This window comes from Glandiceps talaboti, chromosome 15, assembly GCF_964340395.1.
Source record: "Glandiceps talaboti chromosome 15, keGlaTala1.1, whole genome shotgun sequence".
NCBI classification, from domain to species: Eukaryota; Metazoa; Hemichordata; class Enteropneusta; family Spengelidae; genus Glandiceps; species Glandiceps talaboti.
In genome coordinates this window covers 7,627,484-7,652,730 of record NC_135563.1, presented here as the reverse complement: position 1 = coordinate 7,652,730, position 25,247 = coordinate 7,627,484, and the positions used below count along the sequence as shown (strand labels likewise).

The window sequence follows — 25,247 nt, the reverse complement described above, 5'->3', positions numbered from 1 at the left end:
ATCTACATGAAATATGCATGTATGACTCACAATCAACATTTTATTTATAAGTCATCTTTGTATTCATGATAATGTAAATGTCTCTATCATATGTTGTTTCTCCAAGACTTCTCAAAATGCAATTGAAAGCAAAATACCAAGTATATACGTGGCAAGTTTATCTCCATACATATGTGCATTGGACCTAACCAGCAAAATAAAATTGTGCACTATTTTCAACTAAAGAAAAGGTCTTGACCTCCTGCTAGCTACCCACCAATATTATCAGTGGGTTTAAATTACTATTTTTGGACTTTGTATAATTGCTTTGTCTTGTGCATCTCAATGATATTGGTCACGATGGATTGGTAAGTTACTATGTATTGCAGATTTTTAATTGAATTCAGAAGTAAAATTAACTTGTATAATACAATTATATTGTAAGAAGAAAATAGAAACATTAATCAGGGCAAGCTATACAAGCATGACCAATCAAAATGTTCAGGTCATGTACATCATAATATAATGCATTAGGTATTATAATTATCATACCAGTATATTGATCGTGCTAATCGAGAGATCTAGATCTAATTGTCAAGACATTAAACTATCACTTCTAAAAAAAAGTTATATATACACAGTCAGCGGGACTCTAAGCGGCCCTGAATGAGAATGCATAGTCTACCCATTTTAAGACCGCTGCTGTCTGCATCCATCATGGCCGCCTTATCCACAAGGAATCATGATTGAAATTCAACAGATATTCAGGTTCTCGGGCCTAACTGCACCTCACTTTATTTCCATTCCGAAGTGCACTTTTTTCCTTGCAAATTTCAATATAATGGTATAATATGATATCAATAACCCCCCCCCCCCACCCCAGAAATGGTGTACCCGAGGTTTTGACCAGTTGACGACATGTACGCATGAGCATCAGTGCCATAGAGTCAAATGGTCAATACCAAGGGTATGCCTTCCCACAGCCGAATTGAGTGCTTAATTATAATATTTCTCATCATCATCATGTGTGTATGGTATATATGACAACATTTTTCTAAAAGGTCCATAGCCAAATGAATTAATAACATAATTTGCTAAAGAGTGCAACTCGTCTACTCTGCATGAAAATGTAAATGTAGCACTCACAACCAGAATTTGAATTACATACTACCTTTGTATTCCTTGGATAGTGATGTAAAAAGTCTGTAACATATTTTTAAAGACTTTCCAATGAAAAGCGAAGTATCAAAGTAATTATATGGTACATTTACCTGTTTACATATTAAGTGTCTACTATAGCATAAGCACTAACCAGTTGAATAAAATTGTGTCATATTTTGAAGAATAGCTACCCGCCAATGTTTATTGCTGGGATCAGCCTACTATTTTTGGTTTTCCTGTAAATGTTTTGGCTGTTTGCATGAAAGAACAATAGAAGTGGAAGAGTATATATTTCGTGTTTCTTAGCAACCCACGAAAATGTAAAATCATGAAATGACTCTCCAGGGCCAAAGGTTATGAAAATACCTTTATTTCCTAGAGTGGTATTCCCCTTTAGCGGAGATAAATCATTACCAGTAACATTGGGTCCAGATATTTTTAGCTAGGTCAGTCTGTGGTTAGGTTAAAGGTACGACTGCCGGTGCCTGAGACCCTATTTTGCATATGACTGACTGTATGTTTGGAGATGGAGAACTTGTGATGACTTACTGGTAAGCAATCACCAAAATATAACATTCCCTAACTGGGTTGTTCACATGCAAATGCCGCATATTTGAATAATCATGAGTGACACACAGTCTAAACAGCTGTTTGCAGGGGAATTTGTCTCATTTTTGAAAGTTGTTTTTTTCATTCTGCGAAACAAACAGATTGATTTTCAACTAATTTGTGTATCAACTTACCATCCTACAACATTCCCAAACAATTTGTACATGATACATGACCTGTGTGTTTCTCTGAGCACAGTAGAAAAAATGCTGAAAAACAAGACCCAGAAGCTAGTGCTCTGTACAGCAGTTTGAATTTCCCGCATTTGCATAGATTAGCCATAATCCTCTTTATATAGGACAGTTCTGTGTTTAAGCATGATATGTCAGGTTTTAGGGGTAAGATCTGAGGGTATTTCCATGGTCTATGTAGATATAAATAAGACTCGCTTCACATACTAGGAGTCTACCATAATATTGACTCGTGTACTATCTGTTTAAAACGACCAACTGGTATAACTGCCGACTATATAAACTATCATAATGGTAAAGCAAAGTATGGTATCAAGAATCCTGTGTCAAATAAATCGTACATAGCAAAGTACCCGTATGTGGGTTATGATGTCTACTTACCACCTTGTACTTTAACGTGTCCTATTAGTAAAACAACTAACAAAGAAATCAGTAGTCGCATAGTTGTATCTTGCTGTGTGGTTTTATCTGTAGAAAAATATGATTAATGCAAATGAGTAATCAGCATGCCATGGTATGTACTTGTAACGGCCCAACGACTCTTTTAACACAGGGAAGGGGAAAAATCATTGAAGCTAGTGAGTCTGATAGGTTTCAAGCTGTCCTCAATCCTTCCAGGCCCCAATTTATACATTTGGTTTGATTGGTAGTTCAGTTCTTGCCAAATGACTTTAACGATTCAGAAACAATTTGCTAGGTTCGAACTGACAACTTGCACATTCCGAGCCGGCCACTCTATCCATTCTACCACCACGATTCCACAGTGAGAATATTATCTCAAATTAGACGTTCGCTTCAAACACGAACTTGAAAATCATGACGTGAAATATTAGACTGCATGCTACTCTCGTACAATCGAAAATATCTGGTAATAATTTTTATGTTTGTGTTTGTGAACAAAAGCTTGAATTAGAACATAGCTTACCCACGTGCACAAGACTGGATTTTCATTTAAAGTCGATGATAATAAGGTTAGCTTTTACAAAATTTATTTAACTTTGCCAAGGTTTTTTTGGCATTTGTTTGAAAATAGGATTTCAAATGAGTAAATGACCTTTAAGCAAATAACATACAATAATTCGAGCTTTAGTCAATATTCAAATTCTAAGGCTGAATAAGAAGTATGTCTGAATAAAATATTTACAAACTTTGCATAAATGTTACCAAAGTATTGATTATTTCAGCCTGCCGTTTAGACCTCTAGTAGTAGTGTATAACACAACTATAACATATTGAACAGACCTGTAAAACAGTATAATGACAATATAACCTTTATATGAACAGTTTTACTTGGATGAATTATTTACATTTTAGAAAATCTCTCAAATTACAGAATGTTCAAAAAAAGGAATAATGGATAAAAGAATACTACACAACTACCACCACCAAAGTAGTTCAATAAAGATATTTGGTAGATTAAAAGGAGGATTACTCGAGTCACTACACAGATAACGTTGTTTCCCGCCGCTTTTACACTTTTACAAAATGGAATGAAACCAATCTCCTTTTTAAAACAATATCTCTTACCTTCTGATGTCAGAAAAGCTTGAGCCGCTGTCCACCTCTGAATAAGCAACGCATCCCTAGGACCCACCTTATATGGATAACTATATGCGAAAATATGCTGGTATGCTGCATTATTGCAACCAATCACCGATTGATTCATGTGACCAGAGTTATGCGCATGTCTCGAAAACATGAGCCACGTATGTAATATTATGTAATGCAGTAATGCATGCAGTACTGTAATGATTTTTCACTATAAATACGGCTGCCATTCGGTGAAAATTACATGAGCACCAGAAATAATGCTTGTGTATACTTCTCTTCTTCAATACTACTTGTAATCTTGATTTAAAAGAAGTTGTCAATATGTAAACACTACAATATGTCTGTGATAGTCAGGAATCGGCTTATGATTTTGATAATTGGCCCTCAGGGTCAAAGGTCAAGGTCTCAAAAGATAGCATACATGTCTCAAAACATAGGGGCGTGTAATATTTCATAGATTGTTGTTTTCCAGGTCTACAGACTAAATATAACAACCGTTTGACTATATCTTCGTACCTGTAAGACGAAATTGATTGGAATCCATATGGAATCATTCGTTCACATTATAATAAGACCAGATTTAAACTGAATGCCTTCCGTAAGGGTATAGTCTTGCAATTGCATGATTTATGCAAGAAATTTAGCTCTATATCTGTGATTCGTCAAGTCCCAATGAAAGTTAGTTGTCAAAAATGTTGTTGAAATGCCCGCCTCGCCTCCTATTCTCAGCACAGGAAAGATTGCCATCCTCGACTTCACTCAGCTTTCGTGACCCCCTACGTACCCGGGATATGGCATGTGCGTGTTGAACTTCCTTCTGTCCCACCACAAGTTTACACATTCCTTTAATCACTACGGGAAAATTGTCAAGATTTTGCTGAGTGGCACGCCCTCACTGTACACTAATTATATAGAGGTCAATGTATAGGTCACCATTATTGATACATTGTTGCGGAATTTTCTTCATAGGCTAGGCGAGGCTGCTTGGTAAATTTTCCATATTTTGACCACATACATTTGGGTATAAATTATAGATTATTACACTTGATAAATATGTAAGAGTGTATTTATATCCTGATGAGATACAGAGCTAGATAAATGATTATATACAAGCCTTGCAACAAACAGCGGTAGTTTGTTATCGAGAGAAATCAGAAAAGAACACGGTAAAAATGAGACAATTCGAGATCAATATAATACTTCCTAAACTTCTAATCAAAAATCTAAAAAGACACGATTTCTCTTTAGTCATCTGCGCATTAGTGTGTGAAATTTGAAAATGATAAGTCCATATTTGACGAAATTGAAACGATGATAAATATTTCACCTGTTTGTGAACTCCACATTCATTGTAAACCTATTTTAAGGCCAAGAAAAGAAATTGTTTTCTGGTGAGTTTGAATCACTTAAATACCCTGCCTCGGTCTTCTTTTTTCTCGTGTTTGTCCAGTCAATGCAGAGTGCAGATCCAAGGGAAACAAAAAATAAGGTTGGTACGAAACCCCTGAAAACAGAGTCTTTCTCAGTGTACAGCACGAGTATAAAGTTGGCATCAGATTCAGATTCAGGTAGCGTCATATTGAGCCTCAGATCTGAATACACCCGATGGCAGTGAAGCAGAATCCTTCCCTGTAGTCTCAACGGTATTATTTCAGGTTTGAGTACATCGGGTGTCTTCGGATCTGAGGCCATCTGACGCTCAATATAACGTTCAAGATAACACTATACCTGAATCTGAATCTGAATCTGAATCTGACGCCAACTTTATACTCGTTTGATCGATTAATTACTCAAATTGGTCATTAATATTCACCGGATTATTACAAAACCTAATCATTTCTTGCCATTACCCAATGGAACATGTCTATGAAATTTCGTTTGAATTGATGCAGCCGTTTTTTCGGAAATGGTGATACAGACACACACGCACAGACACTTAGACTTCATCTCTATTATATAAACTTCCTTACGGAAGTTAAAAATGAATATTACGTTCAGGTATTATATTAACCATCCCAATCAACCAATTAAACTGTTACTTCATCACATACAAAATTCCGAACACAAAACGAACAACTCCCAATTAGCAGATTGTACGTGACTGGCTGAGTCATTAATTACATGTAATGGATGTATGACACTAAGAATGTTAAACTTAGTCAACAGATCTTGTTATCCTGTCCGTACCAATCACGATCAACCTATGAAAATGTTGATTCGTCTCATTTGCAAAAGTTTTATCTGTCTCGCGTCCTTTGAAGGAAAGGGCGTTGACCTTGGAACATTTCGGAAAGATTCGACAATATTCATGCACCTCAGGTAAAGTATATGGTGTGAGCTCACCACAACCAAGTCATGTCAACTAATAATATTAGCATTTGAAAGGCAGCATTAACAGCAACAAATCCCACAAATGTCAGATGAGATAGTGAAGTGAATGTAAATCTCCCTAATATTTTTGTAAGATATTACGTTCATAAGGGGATTGAATTAAGCTACATTCTGTTAATAAAAGATTTAATCGACACTATTGTTTCAGCAGCGTTCATTCCTGTACACAGGTCATGGTATTTTCAGGAGCAATGTTTCACACACAGACTTTAATATTCAAATACAACCTTAGTTGTACATTTTTACCTGAAACCAGAAAACACTTAACAATATATGAGTCTGTTATTTGCATCATACTTTATTTCTCTATTGTAAAGGATGAGAACATAAGACAAGTTGATTTCAAATACAATTTGTGAATACATCATTTTATATACGACTTGGATAAAATGAAATAATCATAAGGTTGCTATCATCTCTGCTCTTATTTGTACCAATAAAATATAACAGTACGAGATATTAGCCTAGCCTATAGTGGTACATATGAAGTAAATATCGATGACTTTTCTTAATTCCCACGGGGCACATTGTAAAACATTCTATGAACACAGCTTATTGTCAGCAATCTTTTGTGGTGATGAATGTTGTTCTGCTTTATGATAACAAATGATGTTTTGGATTTGATCAAATCAATATGTAATACTAACCCAAAATGTAGTGCTATTCCCCAATATGTAATAGCAATTAATCTAATATGCAATACTAACCCAAAATGTAATAACATCTTACCCCAATATGTAATACTAACCCAATATATAATAATACCTTAACCCAATATGTAACACTAACCCAATGTGTAATAAACACATTAACCCATTATGTAATACTAACCCAATATCTATTAACACCTTAACCCATTATGTAATACTAACCCAATATGTTATATCACATTAACCCAATTGTAACACTAACCAAACATGTAATAACACCTTAACCCAATATGTAATACTAATCCAATATGTAATACCATATGTAATAACACTAACCCAATATGTAATACTAACCCAATATGTAATAACACCTTAACCCAATATGTAATACTAATCCAATATGTTATACCATATGTAATAAAACTAACCCAATATGTAATAACACCTTAACCCAATATGTAATACTAATCCAATATGTTATAGCATATGTAATAACACTAACCCAATATGTAATAACACCTTAACCCAATATGTAATAACACTAGCCCAATATGTAATGCTAACCAAAACCCGACTTATATTATCAACTAGGAGTGACCAGTCGTCTTAGTTTGCAAATTTGAATTCAATAACCCTATCTATACCATCAACAAAAACATCCAATATCCATTTTAATTTTATTATCGTAAAATGAGTAAAACGGTTGTAGTGATGTGGTTGCACAATATAATTAAGCTACCATTACATCAACTTCACATAAAGTTAACACTTGCTTATTAACGATCAATTGAACACTGACGTATCTGCCATTCATCGGTGTCTCACAGCCACACTCTATGGTGATGGTTTCGTCTTCCACATCATCGCCACTGAGCACATCTCCGCATAAAGGATTCTTGGAGAAATCTTCATTGTCACCTACGCGTACTTCAGCATTTTTCAATCTCTTAGCTGTAGGAGAAAAAAGAGGCACATAAGGTCAGAGATATATTATGAGAGGTACAGAAACAGACAGACAGACAGACAGACAGACAGACAGACAGACAGACAGACAGACAGACAGACGGACGGACACTCAGATAGACAGACAGACAGACATATGACCTATTTCACCAATACATGGTAAACTTGGTATAATGGCTCCTACAATCGAAACACAACAAACACATCAGCGTATGTTTAAAGCTGGTTATGACACATGACTTTAGCATATCCCGTCATCAATAAATTTCAATCAAACAAGTTATTTTCAACTAACGGATTAAGGAAATGTGTATGGAATAAGAAGTATGTATGAGGAATGCCCTACTTTTCACATGTTTATTTGTAAAAGTGACATCATGTACATATACTTCTCACTATTAAAATACTTACTGATATATACATGTATACTTAACCATCACTTGCAATTAACTACACTTAAACCTGGTATTAGAATACGAGCCAATGACGTAATTTACTATACGTATCAAAAATTAAAGAAACTCCCAACAATGCAATCAACAATTCTAACAATGCCAGAACACAAATTGTAATGTCATAGAAGGCATGCATCGATATTACCATTATACTAGAATAGTTAATCGAGGTTTTCTTGTACGGCTTTTCATTCGATTTAAAAGTTACTACACTCAGCTTGTGTTACATTAATATCCATAGGATGTTTATCAAAACCTACTCAGTGCTTCAGCAGAGTAGCAAATTTATCAAATGTCGGTGGCGGGAGTGTATTTGCTGTGTATGAGATCCAATTAATGGCATCCAGGGAAGAGTGATTAGACGCAGACAATCATAACAAAAACATGACCCCAGACTGTGACTGAACAGATAAGACTTCCGTTCACACGTTGAACACTATTTTCGTAATAATACACATTACCTCAGAGTGTATTTAATTAGAAGGTGAATAAAATACACATACTACAAGGTAGACGGTATAATGGCAGGGGGAAAGCGACGGTTTGCTGTTATGACAGCTGAGGACATAGATCAGAAACTGAAGGCAAGTGTACTGAAAAACACACAGAAATACACTGAAAAAATACTAGCTCATCATGCAAGTTTGGAATAGTTGGGCCGAAGATAGGGATGAAGACGGAATGGACAAAAAGTCACAATAGTTGTGGACGGTATTGCATTGTAGTTTGAATGGTGTATTTTACTACAACTTGCGAGAGGTAGACGGTACTACTATTGCTTCGTAATACACGACATTTCAAAAGTTTGAATGATGTATTTCATTTGCATGTAATTAATATGCTGTTTCTTTACACTAGACACAGATAAACAATTTCGCTGAAAGTTGTATTTTTGATGTCAGTAGCCAGGTTTACGTTTTATCACTGAGTGGCGATTAAATTTCATATCACTAGTTGCATACACATGATGGATGTGATTGTATTGAGTAGTTTGTAGTATGAATGTCCTACATAATAATATCGAGCAAATACATAGTGGTATGAAATACATTGTACATTGGGATGTAAATTGCTATTTTCGTCGTGCAACATAGCGATATACGTGTGTGACATTGAATGTTGACACAGGCGTGTATCCAGTTTGTTGACACGTGTCAGCTTCGATTGGAAGTCACGTTGGCGTCAGGGTGTCTTGTCGAAAATCAAAACATAAACAATGGGTCATGGGTGTATGAACTTTTTCCTGGTAAGAATATGACACCATTGAATTATTAGCCGGGGTACAAGATAAATGCCATCCTGGCAATACACGCCTCCTACGTCGGCGTGTATTTACCCGGACGGCATTTATTACATGCATACACGCATACATACACACATACACACACACATACACACACACACACACACATACATACATACATACATACATACATACATACATACGTACGTACGTACGTACGTACATACACATACATACATACATACATACATACATACCAGTCGGAACGCAACCACCCATCATGCAGAGGTCACGTGATTATTTTCAAATATGGCGGCTCCCGTAAGATAAATGTTCACGTACGCGAAACACGGGCTGATTTTCACAGTTAAGTCAGGTTTCCATTGAAATGGCCGTAGATTTGGTGAAAGTAGGTATTTAGGATAATTTCTGAGAAATTATATGCCTCCTGCACCGTGCGATCACACTGTGGACATTTTTTTCCTAGAATGACCTCGTCGGAAATCTGGTGTGAAATTTACTATTTTCCACATTTGACGACCTGAATCTCAAAAAGTTTTGATGGTAGAAAAATAAGTATCACATGGAAGATAGACAATGTATTCATCTGTAATTGAGCCAAATTTGAACGTTGGTGGACTTTTTATATAAAAGTGCTGCAGTTTTTTGTGAACGATCTTGGTACCAGCAATGACGGTACTGTATTACATGCATGGGTATGGGTGAAAGATCGAACACATACCGATACGTATGTACAGGGATTTGACCGCCCGATAGATAACGAGAAAAATTAGGTATACTGCAGGTATGTACCTTTTTTGAAATATTCAGGAAATAAAGGTTTTTGAATTTACATTTATAGTGTGCAGGAATTTGTTATTCTTCCCCAAAAGAAAAATAGCCTGAAATTACTGCTCGTAGTCGTACTATACTATACACTACTACTACTAATATTACTACTAATCTTTATTACAAGTTAAAATGGCCATTTCTATAAACTGTTGAAACATGTGTCTGGTTATTTCAGACAACTAAAGAGTAATTTTGAATAGCTTTTAGTCTAAATCAGTACTCCAGTCTTGGTCATCGTTCAACTCATATTCCACCAAGTTTTCTATATATTTAAAGTCTGCTGCCTCCAGGTTATCAATCAAAGACTCTGTGTCCTCATCAATCAACACTTCCTCACTGTCCCTACTTAGACCTTGCTCATAAATGGTGTCATCTTCTTCGGCCTCATGCAATGCTGCCAAATATTCAGTTGAAGATACAGTTTATGTGTTTTGCTGCTTTGGCTTGTTCTCACACAATAAACACTTACAGCCTGGTCCACAGACATTGCCTGATTTCACACATTTACAACATTTGTTTGTACATTTAGATTTTTTACACTTACATCCATGAGTCCAAAATTCAACATTTTTCTTAATTCTCTCAAAATTCTCAGGAGTGTCCCATATGATACCTAATTTGCCATCCTCAATTGTCCATCCATATTCAGTGATTGGTGGTAATCTGACTTCCTCTTTATCAGCATTGGCCCATAGCAAGGATACCCAGCATGACCTATTCCAGTGATATTTTAAGGCTTCATTTGATGGTAAAAATCCAACCTCGCTGTCAATTCTGTCCCATATTCTATTTCTGATATCATCAAGCCAAGATTGATGTAACTCGAGGGTTGTAGATATTGATTCACTGATGAATGATTTGAAATGTTCGTTAGGCCCTTCAAATCCTGGAAAAGCTGCTGTATGTTTACGATAATATACACAGCCAACCAACCGGTAGAAGGATAGCAGACCTTGCTCTTTAGAATCCTCACAAGTGTCACTTAGCATTCCAACAGTGTATTCAGTATCTGCACTAGTAATGAATGATGCATCCTTAAAAAATGTATCTAAAAAGGATTTCTTTCCACAACCACGAAAGTACGATATATAGTCACAACCACTACAGATAAATAGTGTTTGAAATATTTTCCCCAGCTTATTAGAAGGTACAGAGGTTAGTGCTAGGTCATGTTTCATGTATTCAAAAAGTGAGGACAGAGAAAGATAGACATTATCGAATGGGACTGCTCGTAATTGTATCAGTACATTTTTACTTCTTTCCTCTAGGAAAGGCAGACCAATATGATACACATCAGTATCTGGGGAATAGATAAGAATATTTTGATGACTGGATTTGAAGGCATGGTACCATACTCTAGAGTCACTCTCTTCATGGTTTGAATTTAACAGTGGATTAATGGAAATGACACCCTGTGCATTGATTTGTTTTGCAATGTCAGTTTCAGCACCATCAAAGCCACCTGCAGTAACAAGTATCTGATTCTCTGATAGATATGTTTTAGACAATGCCAACATGGCATCACACAGCAGATTAACTAGAAGTCTTTTATGTTGGCGAACACCTAAAAACTTCCTCCAAGTGGAAGGCAGGACCTGATCTAAGGTCAGTGTTTCAAACACTACCTCTTCTTCTTTCCCTGTATCTCGTCGTGTCCTTTCAATATCTTTGGGACTGACCCCATGGCGCTGTGGATGATCAAAAACGATGTGTACCTCAGTTGTATTTAGTTTACAAAAGTATGGTTTAACCCACCTTCTACAGAGGAAGGACACATAGTCATTGAAAGTTCGATGGAATGCTAGTGGTGTGGTGTTTATTAAAAACATTCCCTCTAATACAACACATTCTGGGATAAATGTTCGTGGTATTTCTGAATAAAAAGCAGATGGGTATCTACCTTTTAGTATTTTACCAACACTGGCCTTTTGTCCCTTTTCAGGCAGTCCATCAACAGTAGCTATGGCCCTTGGAAGTTGAATGAACTGGCTGAGATCATCAATGGGAATGCCTGTAGCCTTAGAATATGCAATTTTTTTTCGAAGGATAGAATTGACCAGTTTTTGATCTTTGATTTGCAGCTTTTGTTTTGCCACATTTTGGTTGCTTTGTTGTGAAAGTGTTCAAGTTTTTGCGGCGACGAGGTGGCAGCTTGGACTGAGGATTAAAAAGAATAACACATGAGATGTAATCATCCATAGATTTTTCACCAACAGCCCTGAATGTCAACAAATCATGTGCATCCTTACCATACAATGTTTTGTTAGAGAAGAGATGACTAAGACAATCAGAAGTACTAGATTCAGGTTCAAACAGAACATTTGATGTTACTAATTTGTCAATATATGACCTAACATTCTTTTCAGTGTGTTTCATTTCAGAGATTGACTCATGGGAAGATAATTGATCTTTGTCACTGAATATTTCTCTTTTGATGTTTTTATGTAGTAAAGCCCTGTGAGGAAGATAAAATGTCAGCCTGGAAAGTGCTTCCCTTTGCACAGAACGCATTGCTTCTTTTACATCTTTATTGATGCACATTTCATGACATTCGTCCAAGGCAACACATTTCCATTTTCTACCTGAAAGACTGACTGCAAATCCTCCATTATGGAGATGAGTTAGAACAGACTGAGGAAAGCATTTTAAATCAGCAAGGTGCTGTGGTATTAGCCTCAAGTAGTTAAGTCTGTCAAAACTGTGAAAGAGTGGTGTCATTTCTTTCAGTGCTGCATTGCGCAAAGTAAAATCTCTGTTTCTCATAGATGTGTACAATGCAATGTAAGTCATCATATCTCTGTGTATAAAGTCATGCCAGAATTTCCAGTTGCTGTTTTTCGCTATTAATGTTTGTGTAAACTCTTCAAATTCTACCTCCAAATTAACAAGTTTTACTTTCAGTTTCTCTCTTATGTCAGTGAAGCATGCAGTATTTTCCAGTAGATTGAAATGATCTGGCTCAGTGTGTAAACTGTTAGTGCATGCCTCATATATTTCCTTTTCAGACAGAACACATGATTCCTGTGAGCTAGAGGTCCTGTTCTTCATGAACCTATCAATTTCTATTCTATACAATGCTTCCCACACCTGAAGTAAAAATCTGTGGGTTCTATCAAAATTAGTAGCCTGGGCAACTGAAGTACCAGTCTTCCCAAAATGGAAGAGACTGACAAGGTCCTTCAGCCCAGCATCAAGGTATATTTTCATGAGAACAGCTTGAAAGTTTTTTAGAATATGCCAGTCTCCAGGAAAAGGTAAAAGCCATGCCAAGTCTAAACCATACTGTTTTTTTAATTTCAGTAAGTAGTCATAAGTTTTTCCATCACCAACTACAACCAAATAGTTGATGTACTTCCCAACACCAAACTGGGTATATATTTTATTTAGAACAGCTTTCATTGTTTCAACATTGTCAGCAGGCAGGTCAAGCACATCAAGATAAACTACATTTGAAACCTCTGTGTTCTCATTTGTAAACATTGCTAGCCTTTCTTTCAGACTCGGAATAAAGATGCCCGAATCTTCAATTTGTATTGCCTTTTTTTCAAGTGCATACAAAAAGCAGTCTGACTGTAATCTACTATAGTGTAATTTCTCAACAGGTGACACTTTAAAATCCTCCAAAGACAGAAGTGAAGAATTCATATGATGACCACTTTCATCATCCATACCTGACAAGTCACTGTAGTAGTTTTCTATCATTACAGGTGCAATGGTTCGACGAGAAGACATAAAGGTACAGTGGTTTGTTACAGGTGTGTATGTTGGGCACAGGACTTCACTGAATGAAACACTTACTTTACTTTGTAGGTTATTTTGTTGCCAGGAGGAAAGTGTACTTTCATCAGTAAGAAATGATCTTTGATCATAGTACAAACTTTCACTTACAAGAAGATGATACATTTCAGCATCTTCATGATGTGATAGTAATAAATTTATTGGCTGGTTAGTATCAGGAAAGAGAGCAGTACCATATCTACATATTTCAATATATTGACCTTGCTCTTCTTTGTATACAACAACAGGTACAGCTATGCAGTAACACAGAGCTAATATTTCAGGAACACCACAACCAGCACCTTTTCTGATTTCCTCACATCTGTGATCAAAGTCAAGATATTTCTCTTGACAATTATCTTTCATCAGAAAAGACTCGTATTTGGAGGCTTCAAGGAGTTCAATATGTTGTTTGTTTTGTTCTAAGCAATCAACAATTTCATTTCTGATATTTATCATTAGTCTTTCCTCTAAAGATTGTAGTTTAGGCAGTACTGCTTTTCCAGTATCATCACGGGTACAATGTCTCAATGAGTAAATACTGTGAGCTGCGATTGCCCTACAAAGGGAATTGTCATGGCTGTTATGAACAATATGAAAGTATTCTCCGGCTGTAGACCGCAGTGACTGTCTGCGAAATGGTGCAAGGTCTTCTATAGTGAGAGTTAGTGAAGGCTTACTCTCTACAGCTTGAATAGATGTGCCATTGAATCCTCTCCCAAGCTGACTTGACTTTACTGTGGCATAAGAACTAAGCTTGTCTACATTGTCTACAGAGACTACAGTAAAACATTGATTACTAAGCTTTGGTCCTTCCTGCATTATTTTCTCACATATACCAACTTTATACCGCTGGAGACTATCTTTAGAGGAGACAGCGCCAAATCTGTTCAGAATTTTTAAACATTCAGATGATGAACTGCTGAATTTATCAACAACGTCAGCTAAAGCTATGTGTACTGGAAAGTTACACTCTGTATTGTATGAATAAACAATACAAGATACAATGAACAGCCTCTTCATGAGACGACCAATATGATAATTTTGTGTTTTGTCATTGATATTTTGAGTGTAACAGTCATTCCAATCAAATGTATCAATCTCCTTTTGATTAAAGTCACCTTGCTCAGTGTTGTTCATTGTCAACTGAAAAACAAAATTCCAGAGGTAGGGGTCAATGTTGTGTGTAATAAAGTCTTTGAAATTAATTGAAGTAATGTCAAACTCATCTTTTTGTTGTTTTTTCATCAAGTTCTGTGCCATTTTAATAATTTTAGATTTAAGATATTCACAACCAATACGTAGATATGAGGTAATATCATGACTTGGCATAGAAGCAATCAAAGAATTCTTAAGTACATTTAGAGAAAGAATTTCCTTTTCTAAACTATCAACTTTATTGTTGGCAGCATAGAGAGTGAAAAGAAAACAGTCTTCAAGAGATGACCCACATCTCCTTAGCAAAGTCCCAAGCTTTTTGTACATGGGGTTAGAATAGGAAATCAAACAATCACCAAATACACTCTGGAGTTTCACCATCAGCCATCTCTTATTTTTTTTCAACAAATCTAAGGTATCTGACCTTTCATATTTTTCAATGTTTTTTTTAAGTTCTTTTAAGTAAATACCGTACACAGAAGAAAGAAAAATTGCCCTATCCTCTTCAAATTCTCTGCATACAAATAAAATTGCACGGGCTACGGCATGCTCCTCAATGGAATTAATATCACTACAAGTGACATTCCTGTAACTATCACATAGAGATCTCATGTATTCTTTAGAAGCTGCCTTGACCCTGCTAACTTCAAATTCTGAACGAACAAACTTTGAAAAAGCTGTATTACAGGAGCCACAAATGAGACTTTCATTAGTAAGACCTTCAACATCTAGTTTAATGTGATGAACATATTTCAACATTAACTCCAGATCACTTATGTTGTATTTCTGTTGTTTTGGTGACATTGTTTGTGTGCAAACTGCACACGGACGATAAACATTGCCCTTTACAAAGTTATAAATTTCACAGTAGTGTTGGTGACACAAAGGCATACTTTGTGGCAGACCTTCAAATGTAGCAGCAATTTGAAGATGTTCAAACAATTGGTCATATGTTGCAATAGTGGAGGCATCATGATCTGCCTTAGCTGAACACAAATTGTACTTGCTTAATGTACAATGGCTTAATTTTGTTCGCTTGGGTTGACTTTGGTCAGTGGGTAACTTGAAACTACGAGTCATCTTTCTGTCACAACTGCTACACATGCAATCAGTTTTGGACAGACGCTCATTGGATTTTGTTCTGAAATTTGACAAAACATACTGAACCAAACTGTCATTTTCTCTGCGACACAAATGGTAATACCTTGTTTTCGAGTAACAGCCACATACAATACATGGACCACATGATTTATCTGGATGTACCAAATCAGATGACTTCTTGCCACCACCATACCCAGTCATGTTAATGGACAGAGTTGAGTGAACCTTGTGATCAATTGTTGTCCCAGACAGAAATGGTTTACCATCATAAATCAACTTGTATGCACTACTAGGAATGCCCACTTTTTCTAAAACAAAGTTGGTAAGATCAGAAGAAGATATAGCAGGTGAAGGAGATTCATAGATGAGAACAGAGTGGTCAGGTAGAATAAGGAGAAATTGGTATTCACAGGGAAAGTTTGTTTTATAGGCTAGGACAATAGAAGTCACATACACTGAGAGCATGTAAGTGCACAACACATCAAAGTAATCATCACATACATTGTTTGAATGTGATACTAGTATTTCTTGGTTGACAGACTTGACCTGACATTGTGAAAAACTGTACAGCCCAGTGTTAGCATCATGACAATTATTTTGTTGACTGTTTGCTTCATGAACTAGAAAGACTGAAGTCATATACAACATTAGAACATATGTGCACAGCACATCAAAATATTCATGACAAAGAGTACCTGCATCTGATATGTTGTGGCTGACAGACTCTGTCTGCCATTGTTTAAACCTTACCAGTACAGTGTTATACAAATCACTGACTCTAGTGTTTCTTTGATGAAATAAAAGCTTCCTACAGCAAGGTTTCTTTGCAGTCAGACACATAATCTGTTTACGGATGTTAGATAACCGTCTACAGAAATTATCAGCTGTACAATTTGACATAGGTGAATGTGGGAGAACACAAGTAGACAACCGTACAACTTTCTTTTGCACTCTATCTTGCCATTGCATCAAACTGGCAACGTCACACCTGTAGTTGAGTTTTCTATTGCATGATATTTCATGATCATATGTAGAGAGACTTTGTATACCTTTTGGCAGAAATAAGGAATATGACCTGGCTACAAGACAATCTAACACTGACAAACTGATAAAATATACCTCACTCCATGATCTTAAATTGGAAATATGCAAATACCGAGTACAAAAGAGAGAAAAGACTGAAGATTGAAAGTCAAAAGGTGAAGAAATCAAGTAGTAAGAATTGAAGAGACCAATAGCAAAGCAGAGTAATTGTAAAGCTATCAACATATTGTCATTTTCACTTTTAACAGTGCATATATTTCCACTGCTTCTCGTGCTACTATATGAAAATAGGAAATAATTAACAAAATCGAACAGTGTAAAGACAGTGGAAGGAAGTATTACGACTACTAGAAATAGAAGTATAGGCAGGAGAAAAAGTAAAAGACAAGAGGTCATTTGATATCCAAAAGAATGAACTAAAGTAAGATCAACTTGTATTTTATAAGGATCAGAATGCTTCTCATCATTGAACAAGTTGACACCGATTCTATGACACAAAACTTGGTCATTTCTTACACCAATTTAATCACAAACATTTTGGATTATAGCGTCTCTTTCATAAGGAGATTTCAACTGTCTGAGCTTCAATTTCATCAAAATCAAACGAGAGGACACACTCTCTGAATGTAGACCGTGTTCAACTGTCCCCTGATGTACATGGCCCAATGTATGCATGCCAACGGGCAGTGATGCAGGCAGCAATGCGAGGAGTAACACAAAAACCTGTACATACATGCATACATGCATGCATGCATGCACGCATACACGCGTACGTACGTACATACATACATACATACATACACACACACACACACACACACACACACACTAACACACACACATACCGTCACTTCACTTTATTACCTCCCCTTTAGGGAGCTTTCAGTAATTACAATTGGAAGGCCGGGAGAATTAGGGGGTCACGTTTTACAACTCAGTTCTCGGGGTAGGGCAATATTTTAGGCATGAGATAAGGGGAGGGTCACATTTTACTTTGACTCATTATATTGGCTAATTTTTGCATTTTTGTGGGGTATTTGGCATCCCACTGCGGCCACGTCAGTTAGTAGCAAGGTTGGGGTTAGTGTTAGGTACTGTAATATCAAACCATGTAAATCTAATCACCTCTAACACCCATTTATTGATACTAATTAGTTGTCAGGTATGATGTGAGGAGGGAATTTACTCAGTGGGTCCCATAGGAGTTAAGCGGGAACGGTCGGGTAAGATATTAGGGATAATGTTGTGGACATATTGACCTTGGTCGGTCCTGGCAATTTTGGTAGTGTGCCCATCTAGTGGTTTGAAGTTAATGTTCTAGCCTTATATTAATTTCAGCCAAAGGAATGAGATCCAAACAAAGGTATTGGTTAATATAGTGCCAATTTCACACAAATTCACTCCGTCAAATTGGTAGTAGTTGAGAAATAACCAATATCTATAAACTTTCAATGTGGTGGCAACGGTTTTAAACCATTGACAGCGCTTAAACCATGTTTTTGAAGGATCATGTTTTAGAGAAAGGAAATTGTGAGATGGTCACTTTTTAGCATGACGGAGGCGGGGAGCATAATATTTTTGTAACGCTAACGTAATTACTGACGACTCCCTTATACAGGAATTGAATTAAAACTAAATCCAAATTACCCATTAAGTATGAAAATATATTGAAAATATATCTACGGGGTTTTGGTATAGTTGTATCACTGGAATCTATGAGACTTACCACAGCAGTCCTGTCTATTAGTGATCACAACCTTGTAAACATCGTAAGACTGACCAAGGTCAACCTTCCACCAAGGTTGGAATTCTTTCTTTGTTGCGGTACAAGATTTTCCTTTCTTCAGATCACTGTCCTTATTCCCATCGACTGCCTTCTCTGCACCTTTTTTTTTATTCCCTGAACTTTGAGAGGCAGGTTTACCTACTGCAACATTCACTAGGTCGTCTGGAAATGCGCATTCTGGAAACCAAAATGTAGGGGAAAAGTGAACAAGAGGTATATGCAATAAATCGAACGATTAATGATTACTACTATTTCTATTACTAACAATGGAAAGACGGGCGGGCGGGCGCACGACAGACAGACAAACATACATACAGTCAGACAGACAGACAGACAGACAGACAGACAGACAGACAGACAGATAGACAGGCAGGCAGGCAGGCAGAAAGACAGACAGACAGACACACAGACAGTCATACAGATTGATTGAGTGAGTGAGTGAGTGAGTGAGTGAGTGAGTGAGTGTGAGTGAGTGAGTGAGTGAGTGAGTGAGAGTGGGTGGGTGGGTGGGTGAGTGGGTGGGTGGGTGTTTGGGTGATTGATTGATTGATTGATTGATTGATTGGTTGGTTGATTGATTGGTTGATTGATTGATTGATTGATTGATTGATTGATTGATTGATTGATTGATTGATTGATTGATTGATTGATTAACATAGTTATATATGAATTGCTTACTAATTACCGGGAGGAAAGGTCGTTTTCTGCAATAAGGTTGTTGGTTTACCATTGATACAGATTATTAAAATATAGCATGTCAATATCTCTGTCAATGTAGACTGATCATTGTTATATCTCTTCAGTGACAATTATTTACATACCACAGACATCACTGCACACAAGATCTACGTCTCCTCGTAAGTCAAGACCACTTATGGACCACGTGAAGACATCACCACCACTAGAACAGTCAACTTCAGCAATTTCATCAGCACTGAGAGCCCTTGACCACATACTGAAGTATGCCATTGTTCCTGTGAAAGCTTGGTTGGCAGCATAACCACCTCTCATTGAATCCTGTTCCTGTCCAACAACTAAAGAGCCACCAGCTGTAATTGTACTACCAGTCTTCAAACCTGTACCACCAGCATAGAGGATACCATTGTCATAAATTGCCCAGCTTCCATCACTTGAAGCCCATGTACCACAGACCAGATGCCATTCACCATCATTGATATTCAATGAAGTTTCTTTTTTGGATTTCTTGACAAACATGTTTAATCCAGAAGTGTCGTACAATATGAACTCATTATCACCACCTGGTACAACGTAGGACACCAATGTGCCGACTTGAGCCACTGCACTTTTTGTCCAGGTACACGCAGTGAGTGCTGATAGTTGAGGTACGTCTATTTCCACAGCTACATCAGTAGTCGTACTTGAAAATTCGACAGCATTTTCACATGAAGCAGGTTTTGGTTCTGAAAACACAAAGAAATGTAGCAATCTTCTAAGCAATCCATGTCTCTCGCACTATCTATTTCGATATCCATTGTGTTTGTACATGGCTAAACAAATCAAGTTTCATATTCTCCTATCTCCGACTACAAAATCTCCCGTGATTAGTGTGAGCCAAATCATATCAACGTTAAAGTTAAACAAGTTTGGGTTTTGTGGATATCGTTCATTTTTTAGATTTGAGTTCATAAACAAGATATCACATTTTAGATTGATCTATTAATCTAAGAAATTGAAAGAAGAGGTTCGTAGTTAGTCTTGGAGAGGGATATACAGTCTGTTACAAGGAAAGAAGACAAGCATTGTGAAATTCTACTCAAAGGAAACTCATTTTTACCTAGGACCTTCAATTTTATCAACACCTTGCAAAACAGTGACATATTTTCAAGTCTCAGTACTTTTAGAAAAGATGTCCTAAATAAAATAGTTGATGTGTGAACTTAACGCAATTTCGGTAATTTTTATCTTCTTTTAATTTATTTTATTACTATTTTTACTATTTTTGTAAATATTGTATGTATTTTAGTCTTTCCAATTTCAGAGTGTCTGTAAATGGGGTAATCCTGTAGACATCTCAAATAAATAAATAAATGACATACCACAGACATCACTACACACAAGATCTACGTCTCCTCGTACGTCAAGACCACTTATAGACCACGTGAAGACATCACCACCACTAGAACAGTCAACTTCAGCAATTTCATCAGCACTGAGAGCCCTTGACCACATACTGAAGTATCCCATTGTTCCTGTAAAAGCTTGATTGGCAGCGTAACCACCTCTCATTGAATCCTGTTCCTGTCCAACAACTAAAGAGCCACCAGCTGTAATTGTACTACCAGTCTTCAAACCTGTACCACCAGCATAGATGATACCATTGTCATAAATTGCCCAGCTTCCACCACTTGAAGCCCATGTACCACAGACCAGATGCCATTCACCATCATTGATATTCAATGAAGTTTCTTTTTTGGATTTCTTGACATACATGTCTAATCCTGAAGTGTCGTACATTATGAATTCATTATCAGCACCAGGAACACTGTAGGAAACCAATGTGCCGACTTGAGCCACTGCACTTTTTGTCCAGGTACATGCAGTGAGTGCTGATAATTGAGGTACGTCTGTTTCTACAGCTACATCAGTATTAGTACTTGAAAACTCGACAGCATTTTGAGATTGCGTGTCTGAAATGAATCAATGTATAGAGAACTATATATATGAATGTGTTATGTTGTTTTGCCCCATTGTACACTCGACATAGCTAAACACATCATGCATCTGTAACATTTGACCTTAGATAAAGTACGTCGTACTAATATAAAATAATAAAATTAGTGATGCTGTCAGTATCTGTTTTGTTGTTTTGACAAGAACGTTAAATACTTCGGTTATTTTCTTTGAAAAATCACGACAATCCAGAAATTCATCTTCAGTATTAGAATGACGAGACAATGGAAATTTACTGATTGACTTTTGATAATTATTTATTGTTGTTACTGTGTAATTCGAGTCTTAATCTATATGATATTGTCCATGGACTTGATTATTTCTTTTTCCACGGCTCCAAACATTTCTAATGCAAATATCTCGATGAGGCCGAACTCCTCTTAATCGGTGGGTCTCCGGTTCTATCAAAGAAATCAAGTTTTGTTACACTTTAAGTACTGGCGACAGCAGCTATTGTAATACTAATTGGTGTTCTTCACTTGAAATTGTATGAATATATTTCGTTCTTACTGGTAACTGCTGATGTAGTCTCTAAAAATCAAAAAATCGTATCGAGTAAATGGTATAGCTGCAAAGTACCCGTATGTTGGTTGGTAATGAAGTCTACTTACCACATTTGGCTTCAACATGTCCTATTAGTAAAACAATTGCAACTAACAAAGATATTGGTAGTCGCATAGTTGTACTTTGATGTACGGTTTTATCTGTAGATGAGTAAGAGGATAATATTTCTCTTATTCAGGGCATTATTGACTCACGGGTGAAGAATATGAAGAATGAAATATTGAATTTCGAGTGCGAAAACAATAACCCGAGTTTTCGTGTACGTTCTGGATTGGAGAAAAACTTAACACAGCAGCTAAATTCCAAGTCTGTTTATTTACTGACAAGATAAACGGACAATGAAAATTCGAAATTTTGTCTGTGTCCTCTCTTTGTTATCTTTATTATGGTAAACGAACGAGCGGAATAAACATAGAATTCGAATTCTGATATTAATTATGTCATTGTCTGAAGTATTAAAATCAAATATGGTCGACCTAGTCGAGAGGCTATATGAGGGTGACATTAGAAGTGATTCACAATGCCCCATACCACAACCTTGAAAAATGTACCTTAATTACATGTCTCTTAACTAAATCAAGCTAAATAATCAAAATTAGACGATAAGTAAGAAAAAAAGTTAAAACTGGCGATCAGCAGCCGACCAGAGCAGCCATGAATTTACAGTTATATTGCCTATTGTTCTCCCTTTATAGGGGATTATGACATCATAGAGGGTACCGTTTCATGTCAGTTAGTATAGTAAGCAATGACGCACAGTAGTAATTCTGAATTTCATACCAGGATTTGTCTGAGAGTGATGAATCTTCTATGAATGACGACTTTACCATGTTCGATAGATTGATTTGACTTTTTATGTAGTAAGGTGTAGAGTCCTACAATAGCACCAATAGTGAACATACTAGTGATTTTGGAGAGTGTATCGGCTTCAAGTTGATCGTCGAATTATATTGCCAATTCGGACCTCGATAAAACTATGAGCTCATGTCAGCGTACGTACTGCCCGTTTCAAAATGTTGCATGCGTTACTGCTATTGCCGATTTTGACGGGATTGGGATACCTCTGAACATTTCTTGGATCTTGACGGCTCCATAATTAATGGTGAAGTTAGGAAATGTCCGATTTTTTGATAGGTAAGGCGTAATTTAGCAGAAAAAAACACCAAACTTTGCGATTCAGATCTGACTCGGTAGCGTTTGCTTCCAGTTAAACATCGAATGGTAAAAAAACAGAAGAAATACCCTCAAAATCACAACAGTCTGACGCTATAATTATTGCAGCCTGTGTAGGTTGACGACATCGTTAATTGAAATCCTCGAAAACTGTTCTTCTAAAAGATCTCGAACGAAGTTTGGGAGGCTGAGTTGCAACACTGTTCCGACTGTTTATTTAATTTGAATCAAAATGTCACAGTATTATTGGTCGTATGGTGTGATCATGATCATGTATTCAATCATAGACAGTCTATGATTCCATGTAGCCTGAAGGTTGACATTGTAACGTGGACAGTTGATGAAATTCAAATTTGTGGTAAAAAAAATTTTAAATGGTGACTATAATATAAAAGTGCAATATTTCACGAACTTTCTGTGTGAAATGTGTTCTATAGTGTGTGAGTCATCATATGAAACCACTAACCACTTTATAATATTGCTAAAACAAAACTGCATAGTGGAAGAGCTTAACAGTAGAACAAAAATAGAACAAAGAAGCAGCGGAGCTATTCTGACTTTTCATTTAACAAAAAATTGGTTTCAGCTAATAGTAGCTTACAGTCCAAAACCCATAAAACGCTGTGCGTGGGTGAGTACAATGGTTGAATTTCAAACGGCGAAAACCAATATCATTTCTCTATCTAACCATATGTTATCATAACAAGTTAATATGTATGGTATTTCTATACCTTTCTGAGCATTTTTTTGGGGAAAAAGATCCTCTTGGTTTTCTGATCATTAATAATTTCAGTGTTTAGGTTTTCAACATGTAAATGTAGCACTTTTAGTATGGTTATTGTTAAGCCAGACTATAAAATGTAGCAGTTTTGGTTAGATTTTTGCTGAGCCAGGCGATAAAATGTAGCAGTTTTCGTCAGATATATGTTGAGCCGGGTGATAAATGTAGCAGTTTTTGGCAAGATTTTTATTGAGCCAATAGCATACTTATTTTGTCTTTCGATAAAGACATTAGGTATAATTTACAGAGAGTTTGTCTCCCAGGGTCAGTCTATCAGTTTGAGTCATAACAAACTGACGTCGAGTCGTTTCGTGCTGTCGTTTGAGATTTACGAAATGAAATATCGTTTTTCGTATAAATTTAGAAGTTACTTACCGTCTGACGTCACAGGCGTTGTATCCGTTCGTCTCTTCTACATAAGCAAGGTATCTCTTGGAGCAGATTTATATAGAAAGAGAATATGCTAATTTCAAAGTACTTCCGGCTGGTACGTCATTTTTTATGAAACCAAATCACCAAGTTTTGATATGCCCAGGGTCATGTTACCGAAAGAAGAGCTATTGCTTCATGACAGTTAGTACCAGGAAACACTTTTGAGACATGTTTGAAGTAAAAAAAAATAACAATTACAGATATCCCAGTTTATATGCAGTAAAAAATTAAATGCAGTAAATAGACCCGGCCTCAAACTATACCCATTATATATTAATTTAATCATCTATATTAATTATGCAAAATAAACCGATTGGTATGGGAAAATTTCAATCAACTACTAGTAACCTTAAGCAATTTCAGCGAAAATTATTTTGGCTGAATTTTTCATTTCATTAGAACCAGTGAATTTAGAGAAAATATTGAAAGACAGACAGACAGACAGAGACGCATACATACATACATACATACATACATACATACATACATACATACATACATACATGCATGCATGCATGTATACATACATACATACATACATACATACATACATACATACATACATACATACACACACACGCGGGGGGGGCGGGGCGGACAGGTTAAATAAAACCAAAAGATATCAATTGATTGAAGGGATAATTAAATAATGTTTTCTACCCTTCAGATGAAATACCACGTTTTAAGTAAATAAT

At 36.4% G+C, this 25,247-nt stretch overlaps 1 protein-coding gene across 1 annotated transcript; it reads right to left on the bottom strand.

Annotated features, from left to right (window-relative positions):
* Positions 1–6,164: 6,164 nt before the first annotated feature.
* On the bottom strand, positions 6,165–24,607 carry LOC144446160 (uncharacterized). Its single transcript, XM_078135892.1, has 6 exons — positions 24,496–24,607; positions 22,214–22,306; positions 20,969–21,559; positions 19,733–20,332; positions 18,852–19,088; positions 6,165–7,483 (listed from the first exon to the last, which is right to left on the bottom strand). The coding sequence occupies exons 2-6, from the start codon at positions 22,278–22,280 to the stop codon at positions 7,263–7,265; spliced, it is 1,716 nt and encodes a 571-aa protein (XP_077992018.1). The 5' UTR covers positions 22,281–22,306; positions 24,496–24,607; the 3' UTR covers positions 6,165–7,262.
* Between the last annotated feature and the right edge of the window lie 640 nt (positions 24,608–25,247).

Coding starts and splice junctions, on each gene's coding strand:
- LOC144446160 (XM_078135892.1), bottom strand. CDS start 22,280: ATGCGACTACCAATATCTTTGTTAGTTGCAATTGTTTTACTAATAGGA. Junction 21,560..22,213: donor ACATGTTGAAGCCAAATGTG/GTAAGTAGACTT, acceptor GATTCATTTCAG/ACACGCAATCTCAAAATGCT. Junction 7,484..18,851: donor TAATAGACAGGACTGCTGTG/GTAAGTCTCATA, acceptor TTTCTCCTACAG/CTAAGAGATTGAAAAATGCT.